The sequence below is a fragment of the Lygodium microphyllum genome, chromosome 28, assembly GCF_053477565.2.
Source record: "Lygodium microphyllum isolate KBCC chromosome 28, Lygodium_microphyllum_v1.1.10, whole genome shotgun sequence".
NCBI lineage: Eukaryota > Viridiplantae > Streptophyta > Polypodiopsida > Schizaeales > Lygodiaceae > Lygodium > Lygodium microphyllum.
The window spans coordinates 83642898-83654920 of record NC_141162.1 but is presented as its reverse complement, the minus strand read 5'-3'; the positions used below and the strand labels follow the sequence as shown (position 1 = coordinate 83654920).

General features: G+C 44.6%; 1 protein-coding gene across 1 annotated transcript; it reads right to left on the bottom strand.

Moving 5' to 3' along the window:
* Window positions 1-499: 499 nt before the first annotated feature.
* LOC148011693 (uncharacterized) lies at window positions 500-10732 on the bottom strand. Its single transcript, XM_087670442.1, has 4 exons — window positions 10202-10732; window positions 9864-9971; window positions 1720-3314; window positions 500-1082 (listed from the first exon to the last, which is right to left on the bottom strand). The coding sequence occupies exons 1-4, from the start codon at window positions 10431-10433 to the stop codon at window positions 876-878; spliced, it is 2142 nt and encodes a 713-aa protein (XP_087526568.1). The 5' UTR covers window positions 10434-10732; the 3' UTR covers window positions 500-875.
* Window positions 10733-12023: the final 1291 nt, after the last annotated feature.

Sequence of the window (12023 nt, the reverse complement as noted above, 5' to 3'; positions counted from 1 at the left end):
ACAATTTCTTCTATGTAAGACAAGCCAACAATAACAATATTAGAACAATCAAGCCAAAAAGCCAATTAGATCATAACATAGTGGTTCAAGCATGGGTTACGCTCTTGGCATGCATGAGTTCAAGCCTTGCGCAATGTTATCCCCATGACGCTAACAAATTAGCATACATTACAAAAACTACACGAAAAGAGTACAAATATGCAAATTATGACAATATATCACCCCAAGGAGTCCCCCTTATAAAACATATAAGGTGCGAGTTCAAAAAAAATGTATTATATTTAATTAAATTTATAAGATTATATAAAACATATAAGATACCACATGAGTTCAAAAATATATATATTATGTTGAGTTAAATTTATAAGATTATATTTACAAAAGAGATTTTTTAATCACAATTTTTTAAAAAAAATACTTGAATAAAATCAAAAAAAATCATTTTAAAACGTTATAACATGTTTTAAAAAAAGTTTTTTTTAATATCTTTTAAACGCACATTATATAGATGATTTCTTGTAAGTGGACCCCCCAAGTATCACACTTGGGAAGAGTAGGCTTTTGAAAGACATTGAGAAATAAACTTGGGAAATAGGGACTTTTGATGGACATATCGAAAACAAAATTTAAGAGAGTTACATAGTGATGGGTTCTTTTGTGAGATGGTGGATGTCTCAGATTTGCAAATATAGACACGTAAGCATCAAGGGGGAGGGGTGAAGATTTCTTTTTACAAGACCAAACGCTTGGCCAGGTTCCATAGGTACCATGAAAGGCCAGCCAAGGTATCCAGGTTGAGGCAAGAAGCGCCCTGGTGCAGGGCTGTGAAATAGTCGGGGGCGAGAGAAAGAGAAAGCAGGGGGGTGGATTTCTTTTTACAAGACCAGCCGATTTGCCAGGTACCATAGGTGCCATGAAAGGCCAGCCAGGTTGGCCAGGTTGAGGCAAGAAACACACTGGTGCAGACCTCTGAACTTGTCGTCAATGGCTGCCATGCGGGCTTTTGCTGGCTCATCCAGCTCATCTGCACTGCTCTGCCCTCGTCCTTCCTCCTTCTCCACCTTCAGCTTCTCAAACATCACCTGTAATTTTTTCACAGATCCACCCACCCACCCAAAAAAGCATTCATCCGACAATGGAATTTCGCGGAATCAGGCCTAGAATGCAAAATTAGTTGCTGTCACTAAATGTTCATTGGGAACTGAGGGCGAAATAGTAGAGAATCTCCCTTTCACAAGCTTCCACACGTTACAATTTTTAAGACTCAGATCACTTAAGTCATTTAATTTTGATGATTGAGGTTGAAGCTTGTTGTTGTTGTGCTAGATTACTAATATGCTTTACACATTCTAAGATGAAGATCAACTACTCATGTAATTTGAAGGCTGAAATACTGCTAGACAATTAACATGCTTCACACATATTACCCCTCAAGGCCGATAACTTGGTTAGCAAATCTAGTTTTGATTCTACCCTATTGTGAGTATACCAAACAAAAGCCAAAAGATTGCTCAATATACTGCTATTTTTGTTGGAGGCTAAAACACTTCGGTGAACTGAGCATGCATTGATGTGAATAGAGACTGACTAATGGTGGTTTAGTGCTCAATGTGCTGTTTGAGGCTAAAAATGTTCAGTGAACCAAACAAACAATGATATGAATATAAACAGTGAATGGTGGTAGTCAAGCAAAAGAAACAGGATTTAGTCTGTACTCACCTTAGTTGCCCTGGGTTCCACCACGAGGGTGTTGATCAAAGAGGCAGCCAGGATAGACAGAAAGTTGAAGAACTGCCACCTGTCTTGAGGGTCAACACTGTTCCAAGGATGCAGGGACAAATGGAGCACAGTACAGATTGCCAAACATGTTGATGCAAGTCGAAGATAGGCAGGAAAGAGTTTGCTCTGCAGAAAGCCCAGCTGCTGACGCGGTACTGCCTTGGAGAGGAGATGACCAGAAAAAAAAGTCATCCATAATGTTACTCCATACACAATGGAGAATGTAGCAAGATACAACATCCGGATAAGAGGCCGTATGGTAGCTGAAATGTGATGCTTGGTTTGTGCTGCTCTCTGTTTCAGCTTAGTCATGTTGGTCATAAGCAAACCCCCACCCCTACTGATTTTTGACATGGGTGTGCGATCAGTACCTTCTGCCTCCATGGCAGCCCGTTCAAAAACCTCCATTGCCCGTTCAAGTGCTCCAGTTGCAGACTGTGACAGATACATAAACTTCTCCCTCCACTCTCCCCCGTTAACCAACACTGCTCGCTCAAAAACCTCTTGAGCACCTCCAATTGCCCTCACCGCACTCTCCATAAGATAGACATAGCTCTCTCTCAGTGCATTGACATCCAACTTACCACCGTCTCTGCCAGCACCACCCATGTCACCACCATCTGCAGCCTTACCAGTAGTTACATCACTACCACTGCCAACCCAACTGCAAAACTCGACCACTTTTCGCTCTAAAGTATCACCCGATACAGGCCTTTTCCTTCCAGTAAATTTCTCTTTCACACCATGAAGCATACCCTCAAGCTTTTCTTTGTAGCCGTATGATCCTGCACCAGCACCTCCATGATCATCCTTGTCTCTGTGCATGTAGGATGAAGCAGCATCTTTAATTCTTTCCTGCATACCCTCCACTTTCGTTTTCAATTCCTCAATAGTCTCTTTGTTTGGCTGCACATAAGAAGGCGCCTCCTCTGTGGTGGGAATGTAAGAGGACATTTCCTCCAGCTTCTTCTTCATATCCTGAAAAGTAGTTTCTGGTTCCTCCTCCTTGGTGCCTGGCATGTAGGAAGAAACCTGCTGCCTTACATCCTCAATTTTTCTCTTCAAGGCCTCCATAGTTTCTTTGCTAGCTTCTTTGCCACCACCAACTAAAGTAGCACTCTGCATGTGGGAAGAGATCTGCTTCCTTACATCGTCAATTTTTCTCTTCAAGTTCTCTAGAGCTTCTTTGCTAACCTCTTTGCCATGATCAATTGAAGGGGCACTCTGCATGTAGGCAGAAACCTGCTGCCTTATGTCCTCAACTTTTCTCTTCAAGGTCTCCATAGCTTCCTTGCCAGCTTCTTTGCCATCATCAATTGAAGGAGTACTCTGCTGCAGACGTGCTCGCGCTTCATCAAGCTTCTTTCTTAAACTCTCCATATACTCTGTACCAGCCTCTTTGCTGGGTATGTGCGATGCAGCTTCTTCTTTAGTGGGTATTTGCTGATAAGCAGCTTTGCCAGCCTGTTTTGCTCTGTCATATGCATCCTCTGCAGTTTCTCTTGCATAGTCTTTGGCAGACTCCACACCATCCACTGCACATCAGCAAAAATCCAAATAAAATCAAACCTTTAGAGAAGTAAGCTTTTCTATCTTCTTATCTCTACCAAGACTGCATCCTACTAAAGCTTTTCTATCCTCTTACTGTCACAGTGCAGCGATGCAGAAGCGTATGGCACAAGATTGAGAGAGTAGGGTGAACATAGAGAGGAAAAAGGGAGAAAGAGACAGTAGAACAAGGAGATCTGCTGTATGAAGAAATCTGAATACAAAGGATGCAGATACATACACGGGCGCAGTCCATATGTCTCGGTATCTCCTCCTCGATGATGTCACCACGCGCACACCTCTCTGGCAGCAAAGGTCTGATCACGAACCGGCTCTGGGCTGATCTCCACGCTCCGAAGTGTGCCATGAACTGATGTTAAAGAGTGTGCAAGAGGCTGGCTATTTATAGCCAGGAAAAGGGCACCACCAGCAGCAGGTAAAGGACTGATGTTCCGTGCCAAGGCAATGCAACTCTCATTGTCGCACCGCAATGTAGTAGGACCTGTCTGGGGGCAACCGAGCTCCTCCAACAATCTCTGAAGCTATACAATCTCACATGTGGTGGAAGACGCGGCCCTATACTCCGCCTTTGTAGAAGAAAGGGCTACCGTGGGCTGCTTCTTACTGTTCCATAAAATAGCACCAATACCCAAGGTAAAGCAATATCCCGTAGTAGACCGCCTGTGGTCCACATCACCAGCCCAATTTGAATCACTCTAGCCAGTCAATACCAAGTCTGAACCACCTGTACCTCTTGGATAATGGATCCCTAGATCGGAGGCCCCCCTCGGGAACCGCAGAAACCTTTGAGCAACCTACCAATGCACCATCTTGGGTTCACTCACGAACCCAGCCAAGAGCCCTACAGCATAGCATAGATCAACACAGGTGTTGAGGAGCCAAATCAACGACCCCGATCAGCTGACGGCAACAAGTAGCATCCGCCAAAGGAGAGTCTGAATGTGAAGTGGCCTTCCAGTTCGGATCCATAGGAGTGGTAATGGGCCGACAATCCTCCACCTCAAATGTCACCAAGAGTTCCTACACATACCGCTGCTGAGAGATGAAAAACCCCCTTGGTGTCTGATAGATCTCACGGCCTAAGAAGAAATGGAGAAGCCCCATATCCGTCATCTCGAACTTCTCATGTAGGGCTGCCTTCATCTCCTCGATTTTCTGTGCATGGTCACCTGTGACAATCAAATCGTCAACATACAAAACAAATAACACACGACCACCATCGGAAGTGTGTACATAGAGCTGCGGATCGGCCGAGGAATGCCGATATCCCAATCTCTCCTAGAGGAACAAGTCAATCTTCTCGTTCCAAGCACGCAACGCCTGCTTAAGGCCATACAAGGCCTTCCTCAATCTATAGACCTTCCCATCTGAAGATCAAACCCCGGAGGCTACTCCACATAGATCTCCTCCTTCAAGTCTCCATTCAAGAAAGCTGACTTCACATCCAGTTGGAAAACAGGCCATCTCCTATGGCCAACCAAGGCAAGAACAACTCAAATAGTGGCCATGCGAGTAGTGGGGGAAAAGGTGTCATAAAAATCAATACCTGGGCGCTGTGCAAAACCTTTAGCAACAAGGCAGGCCTTGTGCTTATCCAAAGTGCCATCACTAAGGTATTTGGTCTTGAAAACCCACTTCACTCCAATCACCTTCCTATGAGAGGGACGTGGTATGAGGTACCAAGTGCCGTTCCTCTCAATAGCCTCTAGCTCGACCTCCATCGCCTTCCGCCAATGCTTGGACTGCAAAGCCTCCTTCACGGAGGTGGGCTCTTGATCCTGTAACAAACGGGACATCAAACAATAATTAGTGAAAACAAGCTCACCCGTGTGCCTGGTTCCTCTGAGAACGCCGCCGGCGATCCTGCGGCTGCCACTCCTCAAGGACCCCCTCAATCCCCGACTCTCAAAGAGTGTCTCTAGCCCAACGAGGAGGAGGCCAGATCTCTCCTCGTCGCTCGCCATCTGTTGAAGTCTTTGGTATATCCACCGGCGGTGGAGCAAGGGAAGAAGCAGGTGGTAAAGGAAACTCCTCATCCGAAGAAAAACCACCATCAAGGGGCAATGGCTCCAAAGGAACAATCTCTAGAATCCAACTCTCTCCTGGATCTCCAAGTATGGGGTGCTTCTCGACCCCCTCTGAAGCGAAAACCTCCACGAATCGAACATCTCGACTTGTGTGTACATCCCGTCAAACGGGATCATACAATCGGTACCCCTAGGACTGAGAATTGTAGCCCACGAACGCCTGTCTTCTGGAAGTAGCCTCAAACTTGTCTCTTTGAGCCTTTGGCACATAAACATAAGCATCACATCCAAAAACTCGAAAGTAAGAGACATCAGGCTTCACTCCAAAATAAGCCTCAAAAGGCGTCGACAACCTCGATTAGTAATTTGCAATATATATATATATGTATATATATAAGGCATTGATGCATTAGCACAAAGTATAATTATGAAGCTCTCTATGTTTCTATCAACATTAACTCCAATGCAAGTTGTATATTCCTTGAAGGAAGACTTCAACTACAATTTGAAGTCCTAAAGGATAGAGATAACAACTTGATAGATGATCAGAGTGTATTTAGGTAAATCAAAGAATAATGACAACCAAGTACTGATGAAGAGAAACAGACTGTTAACGGTGCTCCATCATGGTGTGCGCCATCTCGAGCACGCTCCTATTCTTCCGCTCCAATATGCCATTCTCTTGGGGGGTATTCGTGTCGGCAAACTCCTGATGAATGCCACGATCTGCATAGAATCTCGCGAGCTCGTTCGAAACAAACTCTTCTTCCTTGTCGGACTGTAAGGTTTTCAACTTCCACCTCGATCAGTTCTCCTCAAAGAGCAACCAATCCTTGAAGTGAGAGAATGCCTCTGACTTCAGTGGTAGAAAATAAGCCCAAGTCATCCTACTAAAATCAACAGTAAGCATGAAATACAAACTCCCCTTTAAGGACTCCGTCCGCATCGGTCCACAAAGATCAATAGACACCAACTCCAATGGTGAAGTAGACCGCCTAGAAGCCTTCTTGGGAATCGCATCCCTATGTTGGTTCCCCTTGATGCAAGATACACAAGGCTGATGGCTCACCCCAATGTCCGGCAACCCTCGAATAAACTATCCTCTCGATGCCTTCCGAAAATCATCATAGTTGAGGTGGCCAAACCGAGCATGCCATATCTCGGACTCTGACTAAGTGGTAAAAAAAAGAGAAGTAAAGGCTGGAGATGACTTCATCTTGTAGACACCATTCTCCTCATAGCCAGTCTCATGAGGATTTTCCTTGATCCACGATCAAGGACTCCAACAATATCACTATCAAACTCCACTAGCAAACCAAGTGAGCATATCTTATGAACAGAAAGAAGATGGTATGTGTATCACCACAGTCATCTAGAATCAGCTGCATGTCACCCCATCCCTCTATAGGCGCTGAAGAGCTATCTCCAATGAGAATTTGCCCACGCGTAGGTCGCAAATGGGTAACACCATCTGATGAAGGAGTCATGTGCCGTGAAGCACTACTATCCACGATCCACTCTCGAGCATGTGTAGCCGTCAACGCAGCATCAGAAGATCTCGGTGAAGAGGCCTCGATCACCTCTATGTACAAAAATGCAGCTGATAAGGGAGCAACCACCGCTCCAAAATCCTTCGAATACTTCTCCTTCTTGGTATCATTCTTGTCCTTGTCGAGGCAATCCTTCTTCCAATGGCCGGTCTTGCCACAAATGTGGCATGTCAACTCCTCCTTGTCCTTCTTGGATTCGTCGTCCTCCTCCTTTTGGTCCTTTCCCTTCTTTTGAGAGGCTTGACCAGTCAATGCCTCCGTCTTGGAAGCATGTTGTACCTTCAATTGTTCCTCTTGGTCCAAGACCATAGGCATCAACTCTTCCCACTGACGAGTCTCCGTCCGTCCTAAAGCAATCAAGGCGGAATAAAATGCATTGAATTGTGGCAGTAACTAAGACAGCAGAGTTATCGCCATGTCTTCAGAAGTGATCACCTTCCCTGCATTCTGCACTTGCATCTAGAGCTGCCGCAACTTGCTGACATGCTCCTGCATCGAAGATGATTTGTTCGGACTCAAAGTCCGCATCTGCACCTCCAAAGAAACCCTCTTCATGACGGTCATTCGGTTGTACATTTGATCCAACTCTAGCCATATCTCCCTGGCCACCGTCAGGTGCTCGATATAGGCAATCACAGCTATAGTACATGAAAGAAAGAGAAAAAAACGAATGCGGGCATTAAGCTTGTCCCAATGAGCCTGAGCCTGAGCCTGAGCCTGAGCCAACTCCACATGAGCCGCCTCTAAAAACTTGGATTCATTGTTCATGGAAGGTCGGTCGATAGCCTCCGTCACAAGCTCTGCCAAATCATAAGACTCCAAAATGGCCAGTATCATCACTGGCCACACGCGATAATTTTCACCATCCACCTTTTGATCTGATGGAAGAGCTGGTAGGACGGGCACCTTCCGATCCATGATCACCTGAAACTCCTTGTCAACCGCATCAAATTGGGAAGACATCTTCAGTGCTTGCAAAAACGCAAAACGCAACCCCCTCAAACTGGAAAAATAAGCTTGCTAGGGCTCTTCCGCAGTTTCACCACTCACCGAAGGTGATTAAAAAACAAGCCTGCAATTGAAGGCTCAAACGCAGCCTTCTCCACCCTTGGACAGCAGCAAACAGCACCAATCTTCAATAACTTCGCTCCTTTCCCGCACGCCCATGCTCGCCTCAGCCTTGTTCCGATGCGTAGCCCTCCCACTCGCACTCGAACGCCAAAAATGCAGCCTTGTGACGCGCTGAAATCTCCTCTTCAGACAGGTTCTTCACTCAATCCATCCAACAACACTGCTCTGACACTATGTCAGAGTGCAGCGATGCGGAAGCGTATGGCACAAGATTGAGAGAGTAGGGTGAACATAGAGAGGAAAGAGAGAGAGAGACACAGTAGAACAATATCTGCTGTATGAAGAAATCGGAATACAAAGGATGCAGATATATACACGGGCGCAGTCTGTATGTCTCGGTATCTCCTCCTCGATGATGTCACCACACGTGCACACCTCTGTGGCAGCAAAGGTCTGATCACGAACCGGCTCCGGGCTGATCTCCACGCTCCGAAGTGTGCCACAAACTGATGTTAAAGAGTGTGCAAGAGGCTGGCTATTTATAGCCAGGAAAAGGGCAACCACCAGCAGCAGGTCGGCTGCATTAAACTAATGCAGCTGACTACACCTCAAAAAGGTGCAACATCAGTCTGACTGCCCACAAAAAGTGGCGCCTGTACCTGCTGTGCCACGCAGCACCTGTATGCTGCCTGTCTGACTGCACAGACTGCTGATGTGTCTGCCTGCCCGGGACTGATGACGTGGCACCTGACAGATCTGTCCAATAGAGACAGATCTATTGGACCGATCTGTCCACCTGCTCCACACACTGAGGTGCTCTCAAATGGCTGCCTGGCCGGGAAAACGCGCTGTACACTGCTGTACCAAACCCTAACTGTGCAGAAACCCTAACTCAGCCTGCAGAAACCCTAACACAGCCTGTCCAGGGGATGACTCTACCTCTAACACTTACCTCTACCCACGCTGCATCCATTTCATTGACCAATAGCATAACCTTTGGCTACAAAGTAATGATAATAACACTTTAAATACTTAATTTGTGATCAAGTTAAATGAACAGTTTGACTTGGAAGGAACTTAAGATGGTGGCCGCAAGGCTATGTAACCAAATTATGTTTTTCCTCAGCCCAAGGGTGTCTTGACAGGATGATTCCCTGTGCAATCATTCAAACCATGGCTCCTATATGCTAGGAAGGCCATCCCCTATCCCATGGACACAAGGCTATGTAACCAATGCCTTCCTCAGCCCAAAGGTGTCTTTATGAGATGATTCCCTGTGCAATCTTTCAAAATCATGGCTCCTATACGCTAGGAAGAACATCCCCTAGACCATGGGTCCTAGGAGCTCTTAAGAGAAGAGGGGCTGCAAATAGTGTCTATCTCCTGAGAATGGGGCTACGGACACATCTACCTCACACACACCACGTTTCCTGAAGCAAAACAAGAAGCCTTCAACCTCCATGATTTGTGAGTCCTTTCCTGCTTGTTGCAAGCCATAATGATCTACATTCTGTATCGTTATTTTTTACTACTAAAATTTGAAATCACAACAGCGAATGTCCCTACTAAGTACCTTAACCCAACATTGCTTTCTTAGTACAGAAAGGCTATGCGTTCTTGCTCTGTCGCTTTAATAAAGACTCTGAAATTACTTATTCCTCTTTGGTGCATTTCAAGTAACAAATGCCTATTTGAAGAAGCTCTGAGAATCTTGAAAATAATTTCCAACAGTTTTCCTTCCTTCAAAGTCTCTGATGATTAATTCCTTAAAGATATGGTCATAGCCATTTTACAAGCTCTCAATTCAGAGCCTCATCGGGTCAAAAATATATGCTCAAAACCTTCTTGAATTTCAATAACAGAGGACCTGTTTTCTCGTAACCCTGCTGCATCTTCTCCTTCGCGCTTTCGATAGCGTCCTTGGCTCTCTCTACAGTGTCCTTGCCACTTTCTTTGGCAGATTCCATGCCATCAACTGCATGCAAAAATGCAAATCAGTGGTCGAATAAAAGGATTCAAAAAATCTGCCAAAACATTGACGAAGGGTCTTTCAGAATTCCAAAAAAAACATTCTAATCTGATTGTAATGAGGGTAATGTGAGCACTGAGTCAATATATGTTGTGAATTTTGTCTTTAAGAAAAGGAAACATTTCAACTGTAATATGGATTTCTACAAGAGGGTTTTAATGTGATATTACAGTTACCTGTCTTCTCATAACCTTGATGCATTTTGTCCTTCACTTTGTTGAAGGCGCTAGGAGGCGGGGACTGTGGGAAGGATGAATGCACGGCGTCTTTAGCAGACTGGAAGATCTCAGAGGAGCCATAATCATCGATGGCCTGGCGGTCAGCCTGGGTAAGCTGGGAGTCAGGGACGAGGACGACGATGGCCCCGAGGTAGGAAAGGAGGAATCCGATAGCTACAACGTTCATCATGACTCTTGGTCTGTCTTGTTCTTCTTCTGCTGCTGCTGCGGCCTCTACCTCTGTTCTCTGTTCTTCTTCTTCTTCCTCTGTTTTCTGTAATAATTTATTATTCTTCCTTCTCTCCTTGCGAAATCACAAACACATGCAAGATTAATAATTACAGCAGTAACAAGACACAAATTATGTGCGTAAGAGCTTCACAAAAAGAGTATTAGTCTCTGTATCGCATGTAGGGCAGATAACGTGCGCGATAACACACACACACACACACACTCTCTCTCACTCTCTCTCTCTCGCGTCTAGGCTAGTCTCGTAGTCCGCCGATGATACATTCCGGGGGTGCTTGCGTGGCCTTCTTATGCGCGCGCTAAGTGGCATGCGCAGAGTCGCGCCACCTCTCCTCGCCACGTGTCCCCACCCTGCATACACACATCATTATTATTAATAGTTAATAATAATTATTCGTCAATTAATTAATTAATTAAAAAGATCGCCTCAATGTTTCCAATCGAAGCGCTTCCAGGCGCTCCTAACGGCACCCCCGAGACTGTACTCGAGAAAACTTTTCTCCCCTAAAGATTTAAACTAAGTAGACACCTTCAACAACTAAAAGCAACACTCTCTCGTTGGCATCATAGCTCGAGCTGTTTGAGCTTGTGGGTGTGTACACACAAACTAAAAGCAACATTCTCCCATCGGCATCGTAGCTCGAGCGGTTTGAACGTGTGAGTGTGTTCATGTGTGCATAAAATCCAACCTTGGATACATCTCACTCATATCTTCTAAATTTCAAGCCTTTGCCTATCAAAAAGGGAATGCAAGATATCAAGCCTTCCATATCACTCATTGGAGTTCATTCTAGTATTGATATCTATTGGAAGGGAGATATTGTAATGTTGATACATGAAAATAGGTTGGAGTTTATCATCTTCACACATGTATAGCATAGTTTGACCTTTTTTTTTTGCAATGTAGTTTTAAAGAAAGAATCAGCCATTCATTGAAGTTTCCAGCAAGCTCTACTAGCAACATAATCCTAAAACCCCAAAAAAGATACATTGAAAATTATCATTCACGTTTTAATCTTTATATTTCAAATAAATGATAAAAAATAAGTAGAAGATGATCATTATCTATGCAAGTAATCATTGGATTTAGCCCTCCTCTTTGACTTTTGTTCATTAAAGTAGTAATTGAAGAGACAAGGAAAGTGAACCATTAGGACTACAATTTACAAACTTATGAGCCCAAGGTGTTGATAGGACATAATGTCTTGAGACTAGGATCATTTTTTCTTCTCTCCTAGTTCTCTCTCTCTCTGCTTTTCTTCTCTCCCCACTTTTCTTCTCTCTCTCTCTCTCTTTTTATTCTCTTCCCTCTCTCCTTTCTTTTCCTTCTCTCTCTCTCCTCTTTTTTCCTTTTTTCTTCTTCTCTCTCTCTCTCTCTCTTCATTCTCTTTTTAAATGTTTTCTTTTCTCTCTCTCTCTCTCTCTCCTTTTCTTCTATTTGCGCTTTTCTTCTCTCTCTCTCTCTCTCTCTCTCTCTCTCTCTCTCTCTTTTCCTTCTCTCTTTCTCCTCTATTTTATCTTTTCTCTCTCT